General features: G+C 38.6%; 2 protein-coding genes across 3 annotated transcripts in view; both read right to left on the bottom strand.

Moving 5' to 3' along the window:
• LOC116319185 (interferon-induced protein 44-like) overlaps positions 1-15556 on the bottom strand; it is a 49935-nt gene extending 34379 nt beyond the window's left edge. Inside the window, exon 1 of the mRNA XM_039606820.1 lies at positions 15304-15556. Coding sequence (XP_039462754.1) covers positions 15304-15390 — 87 coding nt within the window. The 5' untranslated portion in view covers positions 15391-15556. The remainder of the gene's footprint in view (positions 1-15303) is intronic.
• A 3937-nt stretch (positions 15557-19493) lies between these two features.
• On the bottom strand, positions 19494-23528 carry LOC120436224 (interferon-induced protein 44-like). 2 transcript variants are annotated; one of them, XM_039606818.1, is made up of 9 exons: positions 23387-23528; positions 23155-23202; positions 22770-22790; positions 21956-21989; positions 20991-21186; positions 20614-20766; positions 20346-20517; positions 20150-20250; positions 19494-19952 (listed from the first exon to the last, which is right to left on the bottom strand). In XM_039606818.1, the coding sequence occupies exons 2-9, from the start codon at positions 23180-23182 to the stop codon at positions 19785-19787; spliced, it is 873 nt and encodes a 290-aa protein (XP_039462752.1). In that variant the 5' UTR covers positions 23183-23202; positions 23387-23528; the 3' UTR covers positions 19494-19784. The 2 variants fall into 2 exon arrangements, with proteins under 2 accessions (XP_039462752.1, XP_039462753.1); XM_039606819.1 differs by lacking the exons at positions 22770-22790; positions 23155-23202; positions 23387-23528 and adding an exon at positions 22083-22704.
• Positions 23529-23546: the final 18 nt, after the last annotated feature.

Raw genomic sequence — 23546 nt, 5'->3', positions numbered from 1 at the left:
CATCACAGAACGCAAGTATGGCGGCTCATGGCTCTCAATGGGAGATTGAGAGACCAGTGTTGGACTGTAGAACTGCTTTGAAATTCATATGAGCTGTTCGCACTAAAGTAAAAAAATAACATCACTTATGCGGATACCCCTTTGGCGCCAGCTGCAAGGCCGGAGCTGAACAAAACACCCTGATAACGACTGTGTTTAGTCTGTTCCTTCCCATTCCATGCAAGGCCACCTGGGTTGGCTGGAAGACTGTTTACTTAGCCTGGCAGGGCGAAGGACACTGTCTCAGCTGAACTCTGGACACGCACACACATACATATACTGATACTGATAAGCACTCACCGACGCATCACCCTCCCTACCCCGGATCCAACGCCACCTCCAACGCTTACCTCCCCTCTGATGTGGACATCGGGTCAGCTGGAGGCGCAGTCGAAAGATTGCAGCGGTCCCAGATCAGATGTACACACTGGAACTCTTTCCCATGTTGCTTGTCTGTGTTTATTGTGCTATGGTGTGTTGATATCTGTGCATTCCTGTATTATCCTTTTGTGTTACACATTTCGATGGTTTTTTCCTCGCTACCTAGCCTGACCTGTCTCCCCAATGTGATGTTTGTGTATTGTATGTACGGTCGGCAAGGTCTGTCATCTCGGTTGTGGGCAAAAGACCTGCAACTGACAAATAAAGGCTATCTCTCTCTCTCTCTCTCTCAGAAGGGAAATAAGAACAAGACAAAAATCAGTAGGATGAAGTTTCTGATGAAATTGACTTTTTTGTGACTGTGATTGTAATGATGGCAAAGCAAAATCACCTGATGAGTAACTGAACATTTTCGTTTTCTATCGCCCTCACACTTGATTACAGGTCAGGATCATCCTGGCCATTCTGGTAGTCCTCTCCATATAGTCTTTTTCAGTACACTCAGTATCAGTGAATCCACATTGTTCTCTGTCTCAGCCTCTGTGTGGTAGTTCTTTACGAGGAAGATGCAGTTTATGGAGGACCACCATACCTAAATGCATTTAGAATATATTTAGAACTACAAATGAAATTCTTTTAGCAATTATTGATTTTTTATTTGTCACAATTCCAAAATTGTGCCGGTAGCAATTCCTTTATCTGGGCTTGGTACCGGGCAAAAGTGACCCGAAATAGGCACCCTGGCAGAGTTACTTTGTGTGTGTGTGTGTTTAAGTAGTTTTAAACCTGGTGATCCACAAAAAGTAAGAGTAAAAGAACAACTGACTGCGTTACAGTCAGGGCAGGAAGAGCGGCTTCGCTTATGCACGATTCATTTGCAGTTTGGACGCGTAGGGGTTAACATCTCCTGCTCTGACACCAGCTGGGGTTGCCTGCTGCGTGAGGACGATCTGCCACCTGTGAGTGCTTTGGCACGGATGAGGTACCCATGGCAGCACCCGCTGCTTGTTGAGAGTAAGAGTGATACATGTTTTCACATCATAAAGTGGTCATAAGTCTTCCAGCAAAAGTCTCCAGATTTGTTGCTAGTCGCTTTTTAGAAAAAAAAGTCGCTAAGGGGGTCTGAAAACTCGCTAAATTTAGCGACAAAGTTGCTAAGTTGGCAACACTGCTCCGATCCTTTAGGTGGTGATATTTATTGTTAATAAAAGGACAGATAAAGTTTGTCGCACTAGTGATGAGATTTCCAGCTCTTTTTAGAGAACCGGCTCTTTCGGCTCGGCTCACTAAAAAGAGCCGGCTCTTTCGGCTCCGAACTGGCTCTTCAGGTTGTTTTGTTGCTTTAATTATTTATTATTAACAATAATATAAAATTATGCACAAAAGGAATTACTAATGTAAAAAAACGTGGTTCTATTTATATATGTTTATATATAAATATATGCGGGGGCCCCTAGAGACAAAGCACGTACAAACTCCAAAGCATGTGCAAACTCCAAAACACATTTCTAGTGTTAACTGAACTTCCAAAACAGAGCTACCTAGATCACTTAAATTACACAATTGAAAGCATATGTGTATGGTTTGTGTATTTATACACAAGCACTCATATATATTCAAATAATTTAAAAAAAATGTTCATTTACCTGTTACTACCACACACCAAATCCGGTTGTTCGTACTTGCTGGCTTGTGTAGCCACTAGGTAATAAAAGCTCAACACTGCGCCTAGCATCCTGGAGCACTTCTGTTGTGTTTTGTACGTGTTTTGGAGTTTTTACGTGCTTCTGAGTTTTTACGTGTTTTGGAGTTTTTACGTGCTCCAGGGTTTATACGTGCTTTGGAGTTTGTACGTGCTACGGAATTTTACGTATTTTGGAGTTTGTACGTGCTTCAGGGTTTGTACGTGCTTCAGAGTTCGTACGTGTTTTGAAGTTTGTACATGCTTTGTCTCTAGGGGCCACTGTAAATATACTTTTATTTTTTCATTTCACATAAATGTAATAAATAAATCATATAATACAAAAACCAACTATTCACATTTCAACTTTTAACTATTTAAATTTTCAGCTTTTTCCTTTTAAACAAATTTAAAGTGAAACAACACAAAACACTGCAAACCACAACACTATTAAATATAAATTAAAATATGAAAACAAAAAGAAGATGCACATTCTCTGTCATATGGGTCTGCATGAATAAACTTTCTGAATCCTTTATCATCGGCAACTGAAAATAGTTGTGGACCATTACTATAGCTTTCTAATGTGACGTTGTTGTCCCTGGCTCTCTTTCTCTCTCTTTCCCTCCTGCTCTGTTCCTGTGCTACTGAGAGTGTAAGTACCGCCCCTCCCCCCTCTTCCCAGCAGTGTTGCCAACTTAGCGACTTTGTCGCTATATTTACCGAGTTTTCAGACCCCCTAGCGACTTTTTTTCTATAAAAAGTCGCTAAAAAAAGACGTGAAAGCGCGTATTGCTTTTACTCTCAACAAGCAGCGGGTGCTGTAACACAGTCAGTTCTTCTTTTAATCTTTTACTCTTATGCTGTTTTGTGGATCACAAGGTTTAAAACTACTTATAAACACACACAAACACAAAGTAACTCCACCAGAGTGCCTATTTCGGGTCACTTTTGCCGGTCCAAGCCCGGGTAAAGGAGCAGGGCTGGAATTGTGACATTAAAAAAACAATAATTGCTAAAAGAAATTTAATTTGTAGTTCTAAATAAACTCTAAATGCATTTAGGACGTTTTTTACTCACTTTATGTCTCTTCCACGATGTTATTTCTCTCTCCAACAACATAGGTTACAATTATATTAGTGTGACCAATTATGCAAATTAGGTGATGACATCATTTAGCGACTTCTAGCGACTTTTAGGACAGCCAATAGCGATTTTCCTTACTGAGGAGTTGGCAACACTGCTTCCCAGGGCAAAGCACAAGGCTCGCGTGAGGAACGAAGCGGGGAAAAAAGTGCGAGAGAGAGGGTGAGAGAAAGAAAAAAAAACCCACGGCTCGCGATAAGGAGCCGGCTCGCGTCGTTCATGTCAAAGATCCGGCTCTAAGAGCCATTTTGACACATCACTATGTCGCACTGTTGCACACACAGCACGCTCATTTGTTTCAATTTGTCAGCTGTCACAAGACAACTTACCAATGTGAACGTAATAACCTAATACACCTGTGTGCTGTAGACAATCCGGTCTTTAAGTGATGACGTGATGAATCCTGCTTCCGGGCCCAAATGACTCAGCATTTAATAAGGCATTTGTGTTTTCTACATGTTTTAATGCGTTCTATCTTGTGCTATTTAATCTCAACAAGCCCCTAAAAACAGTCAGTGATCACTGTCGGCCTCTCTCGAGTTTTATTACCGCTAATCATTTTAAAGCTCGGTACCGATGTACCAGGTACTAAACTAGTACTTGCTCGGTTCCAAGCGATCCGAGCAAGATGTACACATCAAAATATAAACAAGTCCATAAAGTACATGAGCTCTGGGTCCCCAGTACCAGGCCCATGAGAAAAATGTGGCATCGTTAGAGTGTATGCCACCAGCTGGCTGATCAGATGCATCACTTCATTAGATGCAGTAATAAGTGCGTCTCGTTCCTGAAAATAAAAAAAAACACGCAATTTTTGAAACCCAGCAACAAGGGAAATGGCTACAAAACACAACGCCATAGTCCCAGAGTCTGACAATAATATAATAATATATATGGTCACCTCGATATCCACGTTTGTTTTAGCATTTGTGTCACATACTAATTATGTCACGGGATGCTAGGTCATGTTGCTATGACAAAGACATGAAATGGTAAGCATTCAGTAGACATCAAAATATGTTACCTGACATAACATAACAGCTCCTTCAGTGGACGAAAATCAGACATCCAGAAACTACTTACTGTATTTTTCGGACCATAAAGCCCACCGGATTATAAGGCGCATTGAATGAAACAAAACAGTCAAATAAGTCAAACTCATGTTAATGTTGCTATTCCCATGTTGTTGCAGTATATTAATGACTAATCTTGTATTGTGGATGGATTATCTCAGTTGTTCTCCTGACTGAAGTTCGGTCCATTTACAGCATCCTGCCATGTGATTGCATTTGTCCCTAACCATTGGGAACCCTCACGTTAACTTTTATCGAGTGGAAAAACGTTAGCGTTCATCCTCCAGCTTCACTGTTTGTGTTATGCTAACATAGCTCTGTCGCTAGCGATCACGTAGCACATCATTATATTTATTTATTCATTTATTTAACCTTTATTTAACCAGGAAGATCCCATTGAGATTAAAAACCTCTTTTTCAAGGGAGACCTGGCCAAGATAGGCAGCAGCAAGTGTCTCACAGTTACAGAAATTACTCAATTAAACACAGGCAGCAACAACACACATGCAAAAATAAATGAAAAAATAAAATGAAATAAAATTCAGTAAAATTCAATAATTCAAATAAAAATAAAAAATCAGTTAAAATGACAATCTAATTGAAACAGTTGCATGTTATGGACTTGGCCTCAAGGATATATTATATTATAGACCAGCTAGCCCAACTTCAGTAACCCTACAAACATCACTGCTGTTTAGTTTTCTGTCTTCATTTATGTCTGAAGTGATAGCAGAGCTGTTTTTTCAGAAATCTCTCAGTCAGAACATAGTATATTATCTTTAGGTGGAAACTAACAAGCTAACTTCCTGCCAACTTCTAACTCCGTTAAATGTAATAAATTCTGTTTTCATTGATGCCTGGATGTTAAACTTAATTGTTACACCTGGTAAAGCGGCAATGCTGATCATTTTATTGAAGATGACAGAATTTAGACAGTTTTTAACTCTCAGTGATGCCGCAGTGTTTGACTTTGGAACCTGAAGCGGAGTTTGGACCCGGATTACTCCATGAGACTCCTGACCAGTGTTGGTCAAGTTACTTGAAAAAAGTAATTAGTAACTAATTACTGATTACTTCCCCCCAAAAGTAATCCCGTTACTTTACTGATTACTTATTTTCAAAAGTAATTAATTACTTAGTTACCTAGTTACTTTTTAAAACACGATTTACAACCTGAATAGGGTAATAAAGCAATAGATCTTTCAGCCCAATTCTACTTTAGTGATGGTAAATTTGATTCTTTTTACTGAATCGAGTTTTAATGAGTCACTCACCAAAGTGAATCGGGTTTTTTGAGTCATTTGATTCACTGAGTCAGTTGACCAGAGAGTGCAAAAAATGTACATTTTCACTCAAACTTAATTTGTTTCTCTTTTCATGTATATCCTTCTGCTAAGATGAGTGATTCTAAAAGAAAACAACTATTTTATAGAGCAAAAAAGAGCAAAAAAAATTTCTAAAGGGAACATTTATTTTGTTTATTTTTATTTTATTAGTATTTTCCTTAAATGTGTCAAATATATATTTTCTCATCTAAATGTCCACTGAGCTGTGAGCCAGGGGGCGGTAATGCGCCTTAACATTGGTTGCCAACCGAGAAGAAGAAGAAGAAGCTGTGAGCCAGGAGGGAGGGGGTGAGTGAGTGAGTGAGTGAGTGATTCGTGCGCTCTATGATTCAGCACAGGAGGGAGGGGGTGAGCAAGTCCTGAGTGATTCGTTCGCGCTATGATTCAGCACAGGAGGGAGGGGGGTTAGTGAGTACTGAGTGATTCGCTTACCCTATGATTCAGCACAGGAAGGCAGGGGGTGAGTAGCTCAAATGTGCTGTTAGCATGTTAGCAGAGCGATGCTACTGTGAACCAAGGAGCTATTGTCTTGATGTGAGCTTCTACTCAGGGTTTTTTCTTCCAGTTCAGAGCAGAAATTTTTTTGTTAAGATACTGGATGTTGTGTTTTTCTCCACAATTTTAATTATAAGCTAGATATATTGCTGCTAACAGCAACAGGGATGAGTCAGTGAGTCAGTTGGGCTTGTGAATCATGATTCATGAGTCAGTAAAGTGATTCTCGAGTATTGAACAATTCGTTCATGATTCGCGCATCACTATTCTACTTTTTCTGCATAATCCATCATACAAAATGTAATCAAATAGAAAAGTCTCTTTTTAAAACTTGTTTTATTAGTTTTAATCTTTTAACTTTATGCATCAAGCAAAAATTAAATTATATGCAACATTCTCTGACTGGAAGAAATTTGTTTAACATTTAAACCTATTTCCTGCACATTCCAGCATATAAAATAAAATATTTTTTTGTGTTTACAAATGCAAGTGAAACACAGCAGAAAATAAATAAAATCAAAGACTCAGCGGTCCTGTTGCTCTATTTTCACCTGTATAGCAGGCGGAGGTTTGCCCTGGTGCAGGTGTGCCGCAGCGGTCAGTGGAAGAATCCGCGAGTTTGTCTGTGAATTTCCCATTCCGTGGTAGCGTACTCGGTGCTTGCTCGGAAGTTAAGGGGTTTTTTCACTGTAAAAAGAAGTTTTCTTCCCACGCAGTGAACAGCGGACGCTAATGTTTTTGTCACTTTTTACGGAATCAAACTCAAAGTAAGGTCAGTACTTCCACACTTTAAACGCTGCACGGTCATACTCTCTCCCGCACTCGTTATATTATCCATTGTTGATCTGCACACAGCTGTTGCCACGAACGTCGCACTCGCTTACGTCATTGTCATGAGACACTCTCGCAAAAAAATCACGGTTTTAGTAACGCAGTAACGCAGCGTGCTTTCAAAAGTAACAGTAATCTAATTACCTTTTTTGTAATAGTAATCCCTTACTTTACTCGTTACTTGAAAAAAGTAATGAGATCACAATAACTGCCCATCTCTGCTCCTGACTACCGTAGCCGTAATGCTCCGACAATCCATCAAGCGGAGCAGCTTACCAAAGTTGTACTAAAACATGTTTTGACAGATTTTTGAGCGCCGTGTATCACATAAAATCGGTTCGAGATCAGTAAGCACAACTACAATTCGTACATAAGGTGTACCGGGTTATAAGGCGCACTGTCGATTTTTGAGAAAAATTAAAGGATTTTAAGTGCACCTTGTAGTCCAAAAAATACGTTATTTCTTCTTCAGTCACCTTTTTCACTCACTATGTATCAGAAAGCATACTGTTAATACATGTCATTTTCAATTTTATAGTTGAAGGAAATGTCCATAAATAGTGCAGATGGTTTACTGTCAATCTACAGAATTTTCTGTTTTACCAGTTTTGGAAAAGTCTGTGAAGTTCCGTAAAAAAAAACCTGAAAATCTCATTGTGGAAAACTTCAAAGACATTTTCTGTATAGTTTTTTTGTTTTTTTTATGGAAGTTCTTTTTTACAGTGTAGCATGCTCACTCATTCCTAGGCTGAACTCTTTTCCGGATCTGGTGACTTGAGGAGACAGAGAAGATGCAATTGTGTTTTTTGGGGTGTGTGTGTCCTGGTTGCTCTTGAAGCTTGTTTTTCACGGTCAGAGTTGGGTGGAGGTGAAGCTCTGGAAAACTTATCAAAATCTGGCCCTGGATATTATGGAGGGTCAGGAGTGACAAAATGAATGAATTAAATACACCATTAAATAATGAATTAAATGTGACAATAATTAATTAAAATTGGAATTCAAATGATTTAAATGCCCATTCATTTAAATCATTTAACTGCACACCTAGTGCTGGTCATTAGCTGCTAGCTAACTGGCTAAGAGTGTCATGGGTCTGTAGCTCTGTCCAAAACTAAATTTGTTTTAGAGAACAAATTTAGTTTTAAAGTAAGTTACAGGGCTTTTCCTGCCTTTCTGGAGGACTTATATTTCAAACAACAGTCAAACAAACTGAATCCTCATAAATACATTATTTTATATTTATTACTTTTTAATTTTAATTACTTTATTATTATAGCACTAGGAATAAATAATAAGGGAAGTATTCTGTATCAGCACCATGATGCAAACTTGTGGGCATAGTATAAACAGTATTCAGGAGAAGATATAAAACGTCTCTGTATGTGAATGTGTATGTGTGTGTGTATATGCGTGTTTTATGTGTATAGATTTTTTAATTATTACTCAGCATATAACATTGTCCAGACATGCTCTGTAAGGACATGACGAGGAAACAGTGACAAAAGGAGCTGTGTGAGGCAGTGGATCCCTCACCAGCTGGAATAAAAAGAGCACAGGTAACAATAACACATGTACCAGTTGTTGCATTGCAGAGGTTGTCCGAAAGTCTCCTTATATTTCAGTCGCGTCGCTATAAGTGCAATGGTAATTGCTGCCGATAAGTTCCACTTTGTTCTCACTGTTTGCTACGGTGATGACGTCACATGCTTTTACGACGGTCCTGCCGTATCATGAGTCCGAGGAGCACTAGGCATGTTTTTCTCCATGAGTGCGATCATAGCGATCGCCAGCCGTGTGTGTTCCTGCGCAAATGTGAGTCAAAATCCCTCCAGTTCTACGAGTCCATTTCCACTTACAGCACAGGTTGTACTTTGACGTTAATTACACCCTTAAGGGGTTTATGCTAGGACATTTATTGAGATTGGTAGAGGCATGTGACTTACCACTGTAGCCTTTGTCGCGGGTTGGATCTGTGCACCGCAGTTGGGTTATTTTGCCACTAGAGGGCGCTGAAGACCATGTAATTGCTGACCTTTCCTAATTTGGGGGCATCAGGTCTTTTCTGTTGCCTGAGATATGCAGATATTCTTGTCTCCTGCCTGTTCAAAATGGGATTGTGGGACTTCCTTATGTCAGAGCATTCAGCTGATTATTTGTGTTACAGTTCATTATACTGGTGTGATGTTGGGAAGTGATGATTGTTATATTTGACATGTGATAATTGTTTCTCCTTGTTTCTTGTTATTCAGAACCACACACACGTCCGCCCCTCCCACACTTGTTAAGTATGCCTACTGCTGTACAGTTGAGCTGCTGTTAACTTCCATTAAAGTATATCCGGACATCACTCTCTGTGCCCCACTCTCTGACCAGAGTTTAAGTCCTGAGGGAGCTATCATCCCAGCATCCCAGAGATAATTCTCTAACAGAGGTATTCAAGTATAAAAACAATGATAAACACAATGTTTTGGTTCTATAACATTTCTCTATCATTACTTTATTATGGATTAGGTGCAAGAGTTGTTAAGTTTGGATAATTAAATAATAGATTAATGCAATAGCAAATTGTGCATTGTTCTCAGATGGACAGCAAGTGGAGAGTGATAGATGAGATGAGGAGATGGACGGAGGAAGAGAGGCAAACAGTTATTCACAGGCAGAGCCCAGTTTATTTCTCACAGTTTTGTTGCCTTATGGTTCCAAGCGCTGTCACCAATCTTTGCATTTTATTATTATCTCATAGCACTTGTTTAATCAGCTCCCATCTCTTCTATGTACCTTTTACAGTCTACAGTCCCAGATCAACACAGCCCTGACCTCCAGCACTATCAGCAGCAGGACGAGCAGCAACCCCTCAACAGCAATATTGTACCCCATCAGGTAAAACTTAGGCTACGTTTGCTTTGCATTGTCCCTACCTGATGACAGTGATATAGTATGATGTGATTCCATATTAGATCTTTGATGAATGTGTGTTGTTGTTATTCAGCCTGGTTCTATGTGCCCCTTTTTAACTTTGAGCACCAGCACCTTTAAACATCACTGCACGGCCATGTCAATCTGCTATATTACATATAATGGGATAATTGAAATAACACAAACAGAAATGAATAAATAAACAGAACAAAAGAAAACATGATCTATTAAACAATATTTAATAGAGCTGATCTTGAAAAAGCAAAATGTCATTCAGATCAAAATACTGATTGCAAAAGCTGGCAGACAGGACACAACTTAAAAAAAAGAAAGAAATTGTTATAAGTAGGAAATAGTTTAAAAAGAAAACAATTAAACAACTCTTTGAATAATTCAGGTCAATAACAGAATAAAATACAATCTCAAACATGGGACAGAAGCAAAAAAAATAAAAAATAAAAAATGACATGAACAGAGAATCATAGCTGAATTGGATGAAATCTCTAATTTCTGGATCAATACTGCCCTCTAGTGGACCAAGGAACACACTCAAATGAGGCTCTGACACGTGGGTTGACATATATAGTTGTTTGCAAAGACAGGTGTATGTAATACAGCAGTAATTACAACACTTTCTGGTAAACATTAGCTCTACACAATACCAAAGATCAAATCAACTCATTAACTGAAATATAGTGTATGACGCTTTTAATGCTTTTATGCTCTTTACTGCTACAATGCTGCTACTCTTGCACTGGCAATAGTAACAAAGAGCATGGCTGATTTATTTATTTTTTTTTTTTACTGTTTCATATAATTTATTCTTTCTGTTCCGGTCATGTCTCAAAAATAAAAGAGATGACAAACTGAGAAGAGTTTGGCTGTTGCTGGTGAAAAACACAAACCCATGTCTTGTGAAATAGATTTATTTCATCATTACAGTTTTTCTCGATTGCTTAAACACTATAACCAGGCCTCTAAACTAAAATTTCAAAACCATAAACGCTATTGGTCAAAAAGCTCACCCATTTCCCTGAACTATAAACACTATTCCCTGCTTTGACACATGACTCAAATTTGGTGAACTGGTACTGCAAAACTCTACACACAAATCCCTACATTTTACAGTGCTCACACCATGTAGTCATGTAGAAAGCACTAGCATGCAATAATGTTAACTTAAGTCAGCACAGCTTGAGCCCAATTAGCACACAATTAACCAGGTGGAAACACTAGGAGTCAAAATTTAGCACACACCAATCAGAACCTGCGATGGATAGATAAAAGGGCCAAAGTCAGCTCATTCAGGTTTGAAACAATGGATCCAAAGAGATGCAAAGGAAGAGGACGTGGTGGAGAAAGAGGACGTGGTGAAGGAGGAGGACGTGGTGGAGAAAGAGGACGTGGTGAAAGAGGAGGACGTGGTGGAGAAAGAGGACGTGGTGAAGGAGGAGGACGTGGTGGAGAAAGAGGACATGGTGGAAGAGGAGGAGGAGGTGGTGAAGGAGGTGGAGGTGGAGAACGACGGCGACAAGGAAGGGGAAGAGCAAGGGCACGAAGACAGTCAGTCTCGGATGAAATTCGAGCCACTTTAGTTGACCATGTCCTTGTCCATGGGATGACTATGAGGGAGGCTGGGCAACGAGTACAACCAAATTTGAGTCGCTTCACTGTTGCCTCCATCATCAGAACCTTCAGGGCGGAAAACAGGTAGGTGTACTTGCAGTAAGACTGCTTTGTACAGTAACGTTTAAGTTACTGAATTTATGTGTCTTGAGTTTCAGTATGTTTCCATTATTTTCCTGTAAAATGAATGTGTGACAGTTACAGTAATGAGTGCTTCTATTTTTGTAGGACACAGAGACGACCACCTGGTGGAGGCAGGTTAAGGCTTTTGTCGGAGGAGCAAGAGAGGAACTTGTAAACATGGTAATTGCAAATAATGTAATCCGCCTGCAAGAGATTCAAAGGAGAGTGATTGAGGATGATCATCTTTTTCGAGGCATAAATGCCATCAGCCTCTCCACAATTGACCGCATCCTCCGAAAGAATCAATTCCGGATGAAACAGGCATACCGAGTCCCTTTCGAACGAAACTCTGACAGAGTGAAAAACCAACGTGTGGAATATGTTCAGGTATGAGTTTTGATACTGTATAAGGTATTGTGTACCATCACAGCATGGCAGTTTATGCTGCCATTTCAGCACTCTTGAACTTTGGTTCAGGGTACCGATTGACTCTACTGTGTTATGTGTTTTGCAGAGAATCTTTGAGATTGAAGGACGGCCTGTTCCCCATGAAATGATCTTTGTGGATGAGGCAGGTTTTAACCTGACCAAAAGAAGGAAAAGGGGAGGAACATAATTGGCCATCGGGCTATTGTAAATGTCCCTGGTCAGCGTGGGGGAATGTCACTATGTGCGCAGCCATCAGCCAACGAGGGTACTCCACCGCCATGCCGTACTAGGACCCTATAACACTATGCTTCTCCTTGCTTTTCTTGATGGTTTAAGACAACATATGTTCCAGCTGGACTACAGGGAACCAGCACAGCCAGAGCAGCCTCACTACGTTGTTGTGTGGGATAACGTCAGCTTCCATCGCGCTGCTCTGGTTCGTGACTGGTTTACCAATAACCCAAGGTTTTCTAATATCTTTCTGCCTGCATACTCCCCTTTCTAAACCCGATAGAGGAGTTATTTTCGGCATGGCGGTGGAAAGTGTATGACCGAGAACCTTATGTCCGTGTTCACCTCCTTCAGGCCATGGAAGAGGCCTGCCTAGACATATCAGTAGATGCATGCCAGGGGTGGATCAGGCATGCAAGAGGATTTTACCCCGCTGCCTGGCTGGGGCCAATATAGCCTGTGATGTGGATGAGATTCTCTGGCCTGACCCAGACCAAAGACAAGATGCTGTGGTGGGATAATGTTTCTGGTGTGTGTTGTACTGTATAGTACATGAATGACAATGTGCCACTGTACATACATTGGTTGCGCTCTTTGTGTTTATCATGTGACAAGGGTTTTGAAGGGAGAACCATAAGCAACCTAATTGTTTTGGAACTATTGTTTTGAATTAATTGTACCAGTGTGCAAAACTCTGTTGTAGTGTGTGTGTTTTTGAGGGCTTGTGTTTGATGTCTGAGGGCAAAGTTCGGTTTTTCAGCAGGAGTGAATAGTTTTGGGTGTAGAGCTTCATTTTGACCTGGAAATAGGATGTTTGGGGAATTGAGTGAGATGTTATGGATTTGTGTTTACTGTTGTGCGGATATGAGGCGTAGTTTCAAGAAATGTGTTTTAGCAATCGAGAAAAACTGTAATATTTGTTGTAACAAGTGAAATTGCCCCGCTCACCCCCCACACACTGACATGCGTCCTTTCCCAGCAGGCTTTGAGGCAGAAACCACAGCCGCCTTCGTCTGTGACACAGCCATCACAGTGCAGCTCAATTTCATCGGGCAACCACATCCTGAGGAAACAGGGAGGCTTAAGATTTTCAGCAGCAGCCAGTCAGATCACAGAACACAAACCTCCACAGAATGACAGCTAATCTTTTACACTACAGAAAAATGTGTCAACTTTTACACTAAGATAAACTAGGCAGATCATAATATTGTTTTTTTTTGTTAATCATATTCATTCAATTGTTGGACGCTGATGTGTCTGCAAAGGTAAAAATTATGTGACATATTTTTTTTTTCTGTCCTGTTTGGTACTTTAGCAATCAGAAATACTGTCTGAAGGCCAAGAAAGATGCCCAACTGATAGCGTGGCTGAATTTAAACACAAAGCTGAGAAGGTAAAGTTACTAGTTTCATGAATAATAGTCCGACTCTAACTGAAAGCCAGACAAGCTGCAGCATCTGATTAAGTTCTCAACTGCCAAGGCAAGGAGGGGGCAAAATACTCTGATTGGTTGATGCTTACATTCCTAATGGTCCCTGTGGTGATCATGCTCAGCCCATGCAGATAATGCATGGGCTGACAGGAGGGCTTTTTAGCAATTCAATATTGTAGTTTCATTTTACATGTTAAGCGCAATCTATCCATCCTCTTCTGCTTTTCCAACTCAGGGTCACAGGGCAACAGGAGCCTATCCCAGCTGTCATAGGATGGAAGGCAGGATACACCCTGGACAGGTCACCAGGTAATTGCGGAGCTAACAAGTGTCATTAAGGATGGCTTTATGAAATAAATGTGACTTAAAAGCATGCTGTATGCATTCTGATTATTTGTTGTGAATGTTAGAAAGATGGGAGATCTGCTGAAATATCATTACTGCCACACAGTCTGGTCAGTCTTCATTATTTTAAATAAACAGATTTAATTACAGCTCGGGAAACAAGAAATCAACTCAACAGATCACAGTCACCACCCCCAAAATCATCACACCTCCACTGACCCTCCATCTGTGTATGTGTGTCTTTTTAGCTTTTGATCTTTTCTCTTTTCCAAAATTATGATTCACTGTGTTAATGCACTGATTCACAGAGGACAGTCTTACAATGATTTATATGAGCTAGAAGCAGACAGCAGGTTACAGGCACATTTTGAACATACAGTAAATACCAAAAAGTACATGTATTGATTTTCTGTGAAGTTTTTTTGGATTTAATTTGCGAAAAAAATAAATAAACAAAATAAGAACAAGATAAAATCAGTACAATAAAGGTTCAGTGAATCTACATTGTTATCTGTCTCAATCTCTGTGTGGTAGTTCTTCACGAGGAAGATGCAGTTCAGTGGAAAACCCAGGTTCACGTTAATTGTTTTCATCTAAGTTTAAACAATATTACATTTTAAAAACTGAAACTGTATTGTTGCACTAGTGACATAATCATAAATTACTTATTGAGTTATTTGTACTGATTCCAGCTGAGGTTTCTGTACAGATATACTGAAATGTACAGCTGAATTACAGACGTTACATTCATGTGTAAACTGTCTACAAATGCATGAAAGTTACTTCCTGGAACATACCAGCTGATTCAAGTGCTTGCTCTTGTAGGCGTTCTTTATGTCTTTTTTGACTTCAGGACAGGCTTCATCAATTTTAGTCATGAGAGCTATTTGTGGGATCCCTGCCAATACAGGAACCAATGCAATCATTTTATCTCGTGTTTTTCGAGTATTTGAAATCGTGACATCATACATCCTCTTCGAACAACAACTTCTTTCACCTTTGTCTGATTATGCTCACTGTGTCGGCTGGAATGACTAAAACCAGTATGTGGACTTTGTCATCTAAAGTGGGAGAACTGATGTTGTTAGGATCCATTTCAAACAAGGGACATTTCGGATTGAACTGGGGAAAAAAGGAAAATCGGTTAAACTTTTTGCACGATACAGTGTCTGTATCACAGACTGTGTACAAACATCTGAATGAAGACACCGTGTAACCTTCTTTGACATGTCCACTAATGGCAAGTTTGATGTCTTCTACATGAATTCCTTTCTCAGCGCCCCTCTCAAGCCCCATGGTGTCAGTGAAGACAAAAGGGTAAAAAGTTTCTGGATTTCCTTTCTGAATTTTAAATGTCTTGTACTGTAAATAAAAAGTGTGGTGTGGTTATATTAGTGCCAGATACTAAAGATCCTAACAGTTTTCAAAATAATTTACACACTAGTTGTGCTGACTATTTTTCACTCATTTATAGTTTAATGCTTATAAAGCAGCTACCACTGCAGTGAGCTCCTGTAGTCATAGAAAAACGGAAAAAGGAAATGAGTGTGCAACTATGACAAGAATATATACATCCTCATACATACTGCAATAGTGAAACTATCACCAGAGGTTGTGTCTGCCAAAGCTCGAGTTGCGATTTTGTCTCTTAAAACACTGTCGACAGAGTTGATGAAGCTGGACTTTCCAGCACCTGGTGGTCCATGAAGCATAATTCTGAGATGTTGGACATCTTTGTGAGGCTTGTAATCTCTGACAAGCTGCAGTTCTCGCTCTCTTTCACTGTTCATTTAGAAAATTACAATAGGATTTAGTGTGTTTACACAACAGTGTTATGAAGAAACACAAAATAACACAACAAACAAACAAAACACTTGAGGGGTGTACTACAGAGACAGACTGACATCTGTTTTCTACTACCTGCAATTTCAGAAGCCTGAAATAACCAAATGTGCATTTCTGTGTCACCATGGGAAACTATGTGAATTCCACATTGTGACTCAGAAGTTTGTGCTGCTGTAACAATTTGAATGTATAATATTTAATAGCAGAGAATCACTTACACTGACATCAGAATTAGTAAAAGTGTGACACCCACAGATGGTTTTAAAGTAGAAGTGAATGAACATTAAACATAAGTTACCACAATGATCAAACAGGTCAAACACAAAATAACACAAAAAACAAACAAAAGACCTGAGGGGTGTACTGCCAGGCCAGACGGACATAGTCCGGCTTGATAATACCTAGAAAACAGAGTCAAAGAAAATGAGCATCTTGATGGTGGTTATTATTGATAACTCAGGCTTTCTGCTTCAGTGTGTGATGTTACGTAAAAGGCTCATTTGACATGTCACATAACTCACTGGCCTGATTGTCAGAGACATAAGAGGAAAATGTGATGGTGATCTATAAAGATTATAAGTTATAAAATTATAAGTATAACAGCAAGAGGCAAGTGAGAAGTGGTAGCAGAAAATGATTAATCTTGTGAATTCATAATTTCAGACATTTACTTTAGCACTCAGTGCACACTCAGCACTGTGATTTATTGCCAACAAGACAGCTGCACATTGGTGAGGTTTAAATCTTTCTACTGATAGATTTACACATTTTATAATCTGCTATGACACTGACATCAAATGGCAAGCATGAGTCAATAATGTAAGTCACATCAAAGTTCTAGAACACAAAGAAGGAAACATGCCTGTAACACTAACGTCCATGGTATGTTCATTTCTTTTACCTCGAAAACTATAAAGTGAACATGTTAATTGTGTGAATCACAACAGAAGGAAATTGATTTAAATTTATTATACATTATTATGTGTTGGTTTAATCTTAACATTTAAACAATTTTGTATCATATTTTTAATTTCTTACAGGGAGGTGAAGGGGGAGGTGGAGTACCTGCAATTAAAATATGACAATGTAGCAACATGTTAGTAACACCTTTTCCTATTCAGTATTACTTTATATATAATTTATTTCCTTATGTTAAATGAAATGTTACCACTTTCCATGTTCAGATCCAAAGTACATGATGGTATCTTTTCCATTATAAAATCAAATCATCATAAAAACAAATCTGCTTACCCCAAACAGATTTTATATTTTTCCAAACAAAGCTCATGTTTTTTGTACCAACTATGTGTTAGTAATTTAGAAGACAAATTATATTGTTTATGAATAGGACTAAAGGCAGGAAGGTGTCCCTTTATAACTAAAAATGTTAATGTCGGGTTGCAAATTTTGAAACCAATATGATAACCTATTAAAATCAAATCACTCAAAGAGATCCTCTGGAATAGGAGTAGAATTCTTAAAACAGGATTTATTAAACAGTGTCATATGAACAGCAAACAGTACAGCTAGTTCTTCTGATTCACTGCAAAGCACATTTGCGCATGACACATCACTAGTGAAGATGGACAGAGCCCCAGGCGCATCCTCAGCAGGGCCAAGTTTATTTAACCCTATGTTAGGACTTGTCACCACAGGCCATAACACGATCAGAGGTTACTTATTGATCCTAAATACTACATTTCAAACAGTATGGATCAGCAGGTGCTCATACAAGTGGCACAGACCTTATTAATATAATTATAGATAATATCTGACCTAAATATATGGGTCTTGTGATTTGAACATGTAGGTTAAATGCTTAACACAGAGATTCCAATATATAAAACACTCCGGTGTAGGTGTATGTTGTGTATACGAGTATATATGATTGCATAGTATATATGATTATAGTATATGGTATATATGTATATATATGTCATAGAAAAATCCCCAACATTAATAGCACCTCTAGATTTCTATCATAGTTTATAATATAGCACGTGTATTTTGGTAATAGCCTATTTATTTCAGTATAATGGTGTCCTCGGAAAGTCCACACGAGGCCAGATTTCAGAGATCACCTGGGCGTTATCTGTGATACTCCGAAAGTATAAGTTATCCAAGTTAACCTGAGGTAACCAAGTCAGACAGTTCTTTTGTAATGAAAATGTAAACAATTATATCGCCGGTAAGTTACTGCAGTGCCAGTTGTTTAATTCACACCACCTTATGCAGTAACCATGGTAACCACGGACACGGAGCAGCTGGATCAATGCAGGTCAGACTCTGGGAAGTATCCCTCATGTCTCCTTGTGTCACGGCACTGGGTCAGCGACCCATTGGTTTGTGTTTGTGTTTCATTTATATTCCTTGATTATTGCTATTCATGGTTTTGAGTTCTCTTGATGATTTTCTGTTCATGTTATATTTGTTGTTCCTGCTTTTAGTTAAAGTCACTGTATCTTCCCTGTGTTCCATGTGTCATATTCATTCTGCCTGTGTCTCAGTGTCAAGTCTGCATCTTTGTGAATTGTCTCATGTTTCCTGTTTTACTTTGAAAGTCCGTGTCCTGTCAGTGTATTGAGTTTTGCTTCCCCTTGGTCTCATCATGTTTGATTACTCCCAGCTGTGCTCTCCTCCTGTGCCTCATTTCCCTCGTTATCCCTCTGTGTACTGAAGCCCTGTGTCTTCCTGTTTGTTGTCACTTCTTCCGCAGTTGCTGTGTAAGCGCCTTGTTTTATACCCACGTCATGTTATGTCTCGCCTAGCCATTCGTAGTTTAGCGCAAGATTCTTAGTTCTAACTCATTTTATGTTTGTTTCCTTTTAGTGTTCATGTAGTTAGTGTTAGCATGTATTTTCCAACAATAAAGCTGCTGCCTTTCGTTAATTATTCTGTCTCCAAGTCCAGTATTTGGATCCTAACCAAGCCTGCCACACACCTCACTTTGTCTTTCCCTGATGAGCATCAGTAATAAAGTCATAGGCACAACTTTATTTAACTTCCTCATGTTGGCTAAAAGCTATTTTACAGATATGATCTTAAAACAGGACACAGACACTGTAATTGCTGACCTGATATCAAATGTGTACGTAGACTGAGCCCATCTTTGACGTTTGTTTTTATATCCACTCTTTCCTCTCAAACTTTTAAACAGCAGCGAGCAATACTTATACACTGTTTATTCCTACAATGTTGTTACTCTCACACTGACAGTAGTAACAAAGTATCAGCATGGCTGAATTTACTCTAAATGGAAATAATTAAACAAAAAGCTGAGAAGGAAAACTTACTAGTTTCATGAATAGTAGTCCGACTGTGACTAGAAGCCAGATGATCTGTACCATCTGATTAAGCTCTCAAATGCATAGCCAAGGGGGGGACTAAGCACATATACAAGAACTGATTTGGACTTATATATCTAACTGGATGCTTGTATGGGATGAAAACCTAAGTAATTATATATATATGTTCATCGATTCTCTACCACTTATCCAACTTAAATTACAGTTCTGGAAACAAGAAATCACTGATTCACAGAGGAGAGTCTTACATCAAGGGTTAAAATGATTTATTTGAGTTACACGGCAGAGAGCAGTTTACAAGCATATATGTGTCATTCTTCATGCAGTTACCATTTTGAATATACCGTAAATAGCAAAAAGTACATGTGCTGATTTTCCTTGAAGTTTATTTGGATTTAATTTGCTAAAGAAAATAAGTTTCTTTTCACACACTTTTTGTGTGACTGTGACTGTAACGATGGCAAACGAAACATGAGCATAATCACTTGAAGAGTAACTGAACATTTTCATTTTCTATCCCCCTCACACATTGATTACACGTCAGGATTGTACGTCATTCAGGTGGTCCTCTCCATAGTCAATGATCTTTTTCAGTACACTCAGTATCAGTGAATCCACATCGTTATTCGTATCAGTTTCTTTGTGGTAGTTCTTCACGAGGAAGATGCAGTTCAGTAGAATACCCAGGTCCACGTTCACTTTGTACATCTAAGTTTAAACAATATTACATTTAAAAAACTGTAACTGTATTGTTGCACTAGTGACATAATTATAAATTACTTATTCAAATATTTGTACTCATTATAGCTGAGGTTTCTGTACAAATATACTGAAATGTACAGCTGAATTACAGATGTTACATTCATGTGTAAACTCATGAAAGTTATGAAAGTCCTGGAACATACCAGCTGATTCAAGTGCTTGCTCCTGTAGGTGTTCTTTATGTCTTTTTTGACTTCAGGACAGGCTTCATCAATTTTAGTGATAACAGCTATTTGTGGGATCCCTGCCAATACAGGAACCAATGCAAGCATTTTATCTCATGTTTTTCTAGTATTTGAGATCGTGACATCATACATGTAGAGCAACATCTGCTCTCACCTTTGTCACGAGCATGTAGTCTGACTTCTTTCAGCTTCCTCCAAGTTTCATCATTGATTATGCTCACTGTGTCGGCTGGAATAATGACAACCAGAACATGGACTTTGTCATCTAACGTAGGAGAACTGTTGTAGTTAGGATCCGATTCACGCAAGAGAGCTGTGGGTTTGAACTGGGGAAAAAAAAAGCAAAATCACTTAAACCTTTTTGCATGATACAGTTTCTGTATCACAGACTGTGTACAAGCATCTGGATGAAGGCATCATACCGTGTAACCTTCTTTGACATGTCCACTAATGGCAAGTTTGATGTCTTCTACATGAATTCCTTTCTCAGCGCCCCTCTCAAGCCCCATGGTGTCAGTGAAGACAAAAGGGTAAAAAGTTTCTGGATTTCCTTTCTGAATTTTAAATGTCTTGTACTGTAAATAAAAAGTGTGGTGTGGTTATATTAGTGCCAGATACTAAAGATCCTAACAGTTTTCAAAATAATTTACACACTAGTTATGCTGTCTATTTTTCACTCGTTTATAGTTTAATGCTTATAAAGCAGCTACCACTGCAGTAAGCTCCTGTAGTCATAGAAAAACGGAAAAAGGAAATGAGTGTGCAACTATGATAAGGATATATACATCCTCATACATACTGCAATGGTGAAACTGTCACCAGAGGTTGCATCTGCCAAAGCTCGAGTTGCGATTTTGCCTCTTAAAGTACTGTCGACAGAGTTGATGAAGCTGGACTTTCCAGCACCTGGTGGTCCATGAAGCATAATTCTGAGATGCTGGACATCTTTGTGAGGCTTGTAATCTCTGACAAGCTGCAGTTCTCGCTCTCTTTCACTGTTCATTTAGAAAATTACAATAGGATTTAGTGTGTTTACACAACAGTGTTATGAAGAAACACAAAATAACACAACAAACAAACAAAACACTTGAGGGGTGTACTACTGAGACAGACTGACATCTGTTTTCTACTACCTGCAATTTCAGAAGCCTGAAATAACCAAATATGCATTTCTGTGTCACCATGGGAAACTATGTGAATTCCACATTGTGACTCAGAAGTTTGTGCTGCTGTAACAATTTGAATGTATAATATTTAATAGCAGAGAATCACTTACACTGACATCAGAATTACTAAAAGTGTGACACCCACAGATGGTTTTAACCTCCTAGGACCTGGCGTCCACATATGTGGACATCACATTTTGGGTTATTTAGACCAAAATACTAAATTTTCCCTCTACAAGGGCATTATACTGCTACTGTCCTATCAAAATTTTAAATGAATATCCTTATATGTGGCTCTCATTTTTCTTAGAAACAAAAATCAGGTAAAAAAAAATCTGGTAATTCTTTGTTTTTACATTCATCAGGTCCCAATCAGCCCAAATAGCAGAAAGAAATTAAAAATTCATGCCATAAAAGAGTTCGGGTTTTAGGAGGTTAAAATAAAATTGAACGAACATTGAGCATAAGTTACCACAATGATCAAACAGGTCAAAAGACATTGATTTTGTGATATAAAATTGTGACACAGGTGAAATTAAATGGTTAATCTTATTAATTCTAGTACACCTCTCTAAGGAACCACACTCTTAATACTCACCCCCATGGTATGCTCCTCTCTTCTACCTCTAACACTGTAAAGTGAAAATGTAAATTGTATGAGTCACACTGTAAGGGCAACGTTATAAATTAATTACGCATCATTATGTATTAAGGCTGTTACACACTGAACGTGTTGCTTTTTTGAGGATAATTCCTCCTCAATAAACAGGCTGTGAAAACTAAAAATGAAGCCGACGTCAAACGATGACGAGCTGAGAAAAGTAGGAAACGAAGAAAACAGCAGCAGGGAGAATTTAACGGTTGGATCCAGGAAATGAAACTGTGTGTTTGTACATAGTTCAGGATGTCAGTGGGGCAATTTGAGGCGAGGCAGGAAAATGATTTCAGAAAGTAGCTGTGTGTCTACAGATAGTATGACATGACTATTTCCGTTTGATTGTTCAGTAGGAGTGCCATGTGCGTTAAGAGTGCGCTCGTTGTCTAACACAGTGGCCTGGTTGGTCAGATCTTTTTATTCGGATATGAAAAAAAGATCTGACCAAAAATCGATGTTGGTTCGCAAAAACAAATAAATACATAAATTCCATCATTTACTCGGTATTTCAGTAAAGTTGCTCTGCCTGTAACCAATCCCTCCAAAGTTCCAGTCCACAAATTTTGTTTACACTTCCTGGAATTCTGCTGCTCAAACTGTCAGTGTGAACAGCTGCATTAGCTGCACTAACAGATGAGTCCGAAAAATTCTTTTAGACCAGAAAATATTTGCGCAGATTTTACATGTCCGGTGTGTAAAAGCCTCAAGTTTTGTCCTCAGGACTAAATAATTTTGTATTATTTTTTAAATATCTTACAAGAAGGTGGTAAGCGATTACCTGCAATTGAAATATGACAAAGTAAAAACATGTTAGCAACACTTTATATATTCAGTTCAGTTATATTGGATTTTCCAGTCAAATGACATGTTTGCCACTTTCAAATCAAAGGACATTATGGTAACTGTTCTGTTGTAAAATAATTTTGCAAACATCTATAACAAATTCAGATCAAGATCACTCGAGTCTGCAGCATTTCCTGATTTCAAAACTGTTCAGTCAAGTCAAGCCAGTTTTATTTGTGTAGTCAATATTACATGTTAAACCCCTGAAGGCTTCACAAATATGACAATATAGGGCAAATCAAAAGAGAAGGACGAAGAAAACCACAAACAATGAATATGAAATGAAAAAAACTGCTTACCCGAAAAGATTTTTTTAATTTTCTCCATGTTTTTTTGTCATCAACTATCTGTGAATTTAACAAGCAGAAAAGACAGTAAATTAAAAAATAGTAAACCCTTTAAATTCTTCTAGAAATTAAATTCTTTTAACTTGACACATCGGAACCAAATGTGAGATGACTCAATCCAGTCAATTTAATAATTTAATAACTGGATTTCCTGCATTGGATTATTAACACAATGTCACCATACCTGAATGTCCAACTGTGCTGTGAAGTTGTCATGTCTTGGTTGTTGTTCACACTGATGTAGATCATGTATGACTTTGGATTTATAAATGTCCTTTCACTTTCTCTTTGGTTCATGTGACCTCTATTATTCTCTCTGATGCCAGTCTAATCTAGTTGTAGCT

Source organism: Oreochromis aureus, linkage group 23 (genome assembly GCF_013358895.1).
Source record: "Oreochromis aureus strain Israel breed Guangdong linkage group 23, ZZ_aureus, whole genome shotgun sequence".
NCBI lineage: Eukaryota > Metazoa > Chordata > Actinopteri > Cichliformes > Cichlidae > Oreochromis > Oreochromis aureus.
This window is presented reverse-complemented; position numbering and strand designations above follow the sequence as displayed.

What these genes read in the sequence shown, in the direction of transcription:
- LOC120436224 (XM_039606818.1), bottom strand. Translation starts at nt 23,182, where the DNA reads ATGGAGAAAATTAAAAAAATCTTTTCGG. An exon ending in AATTAAAAAAATCTTTTCGG is followed by an intron (nt 22,791 to 23,154) that starts GTAAGCAGTTTT and finishes TTTCAATTGCAG; the next exon opens with GTAATCGCTTACCACCTTCT. An exon ending in GCAAGCACTTGAATCAGCTG is followed by an intron (nt 19,953 to 20,149) that starts GTATGTTCCAGG and finishes GTTTAAACTTAG; the next exon opens with ATGTACAAAGTGAACGTGGA.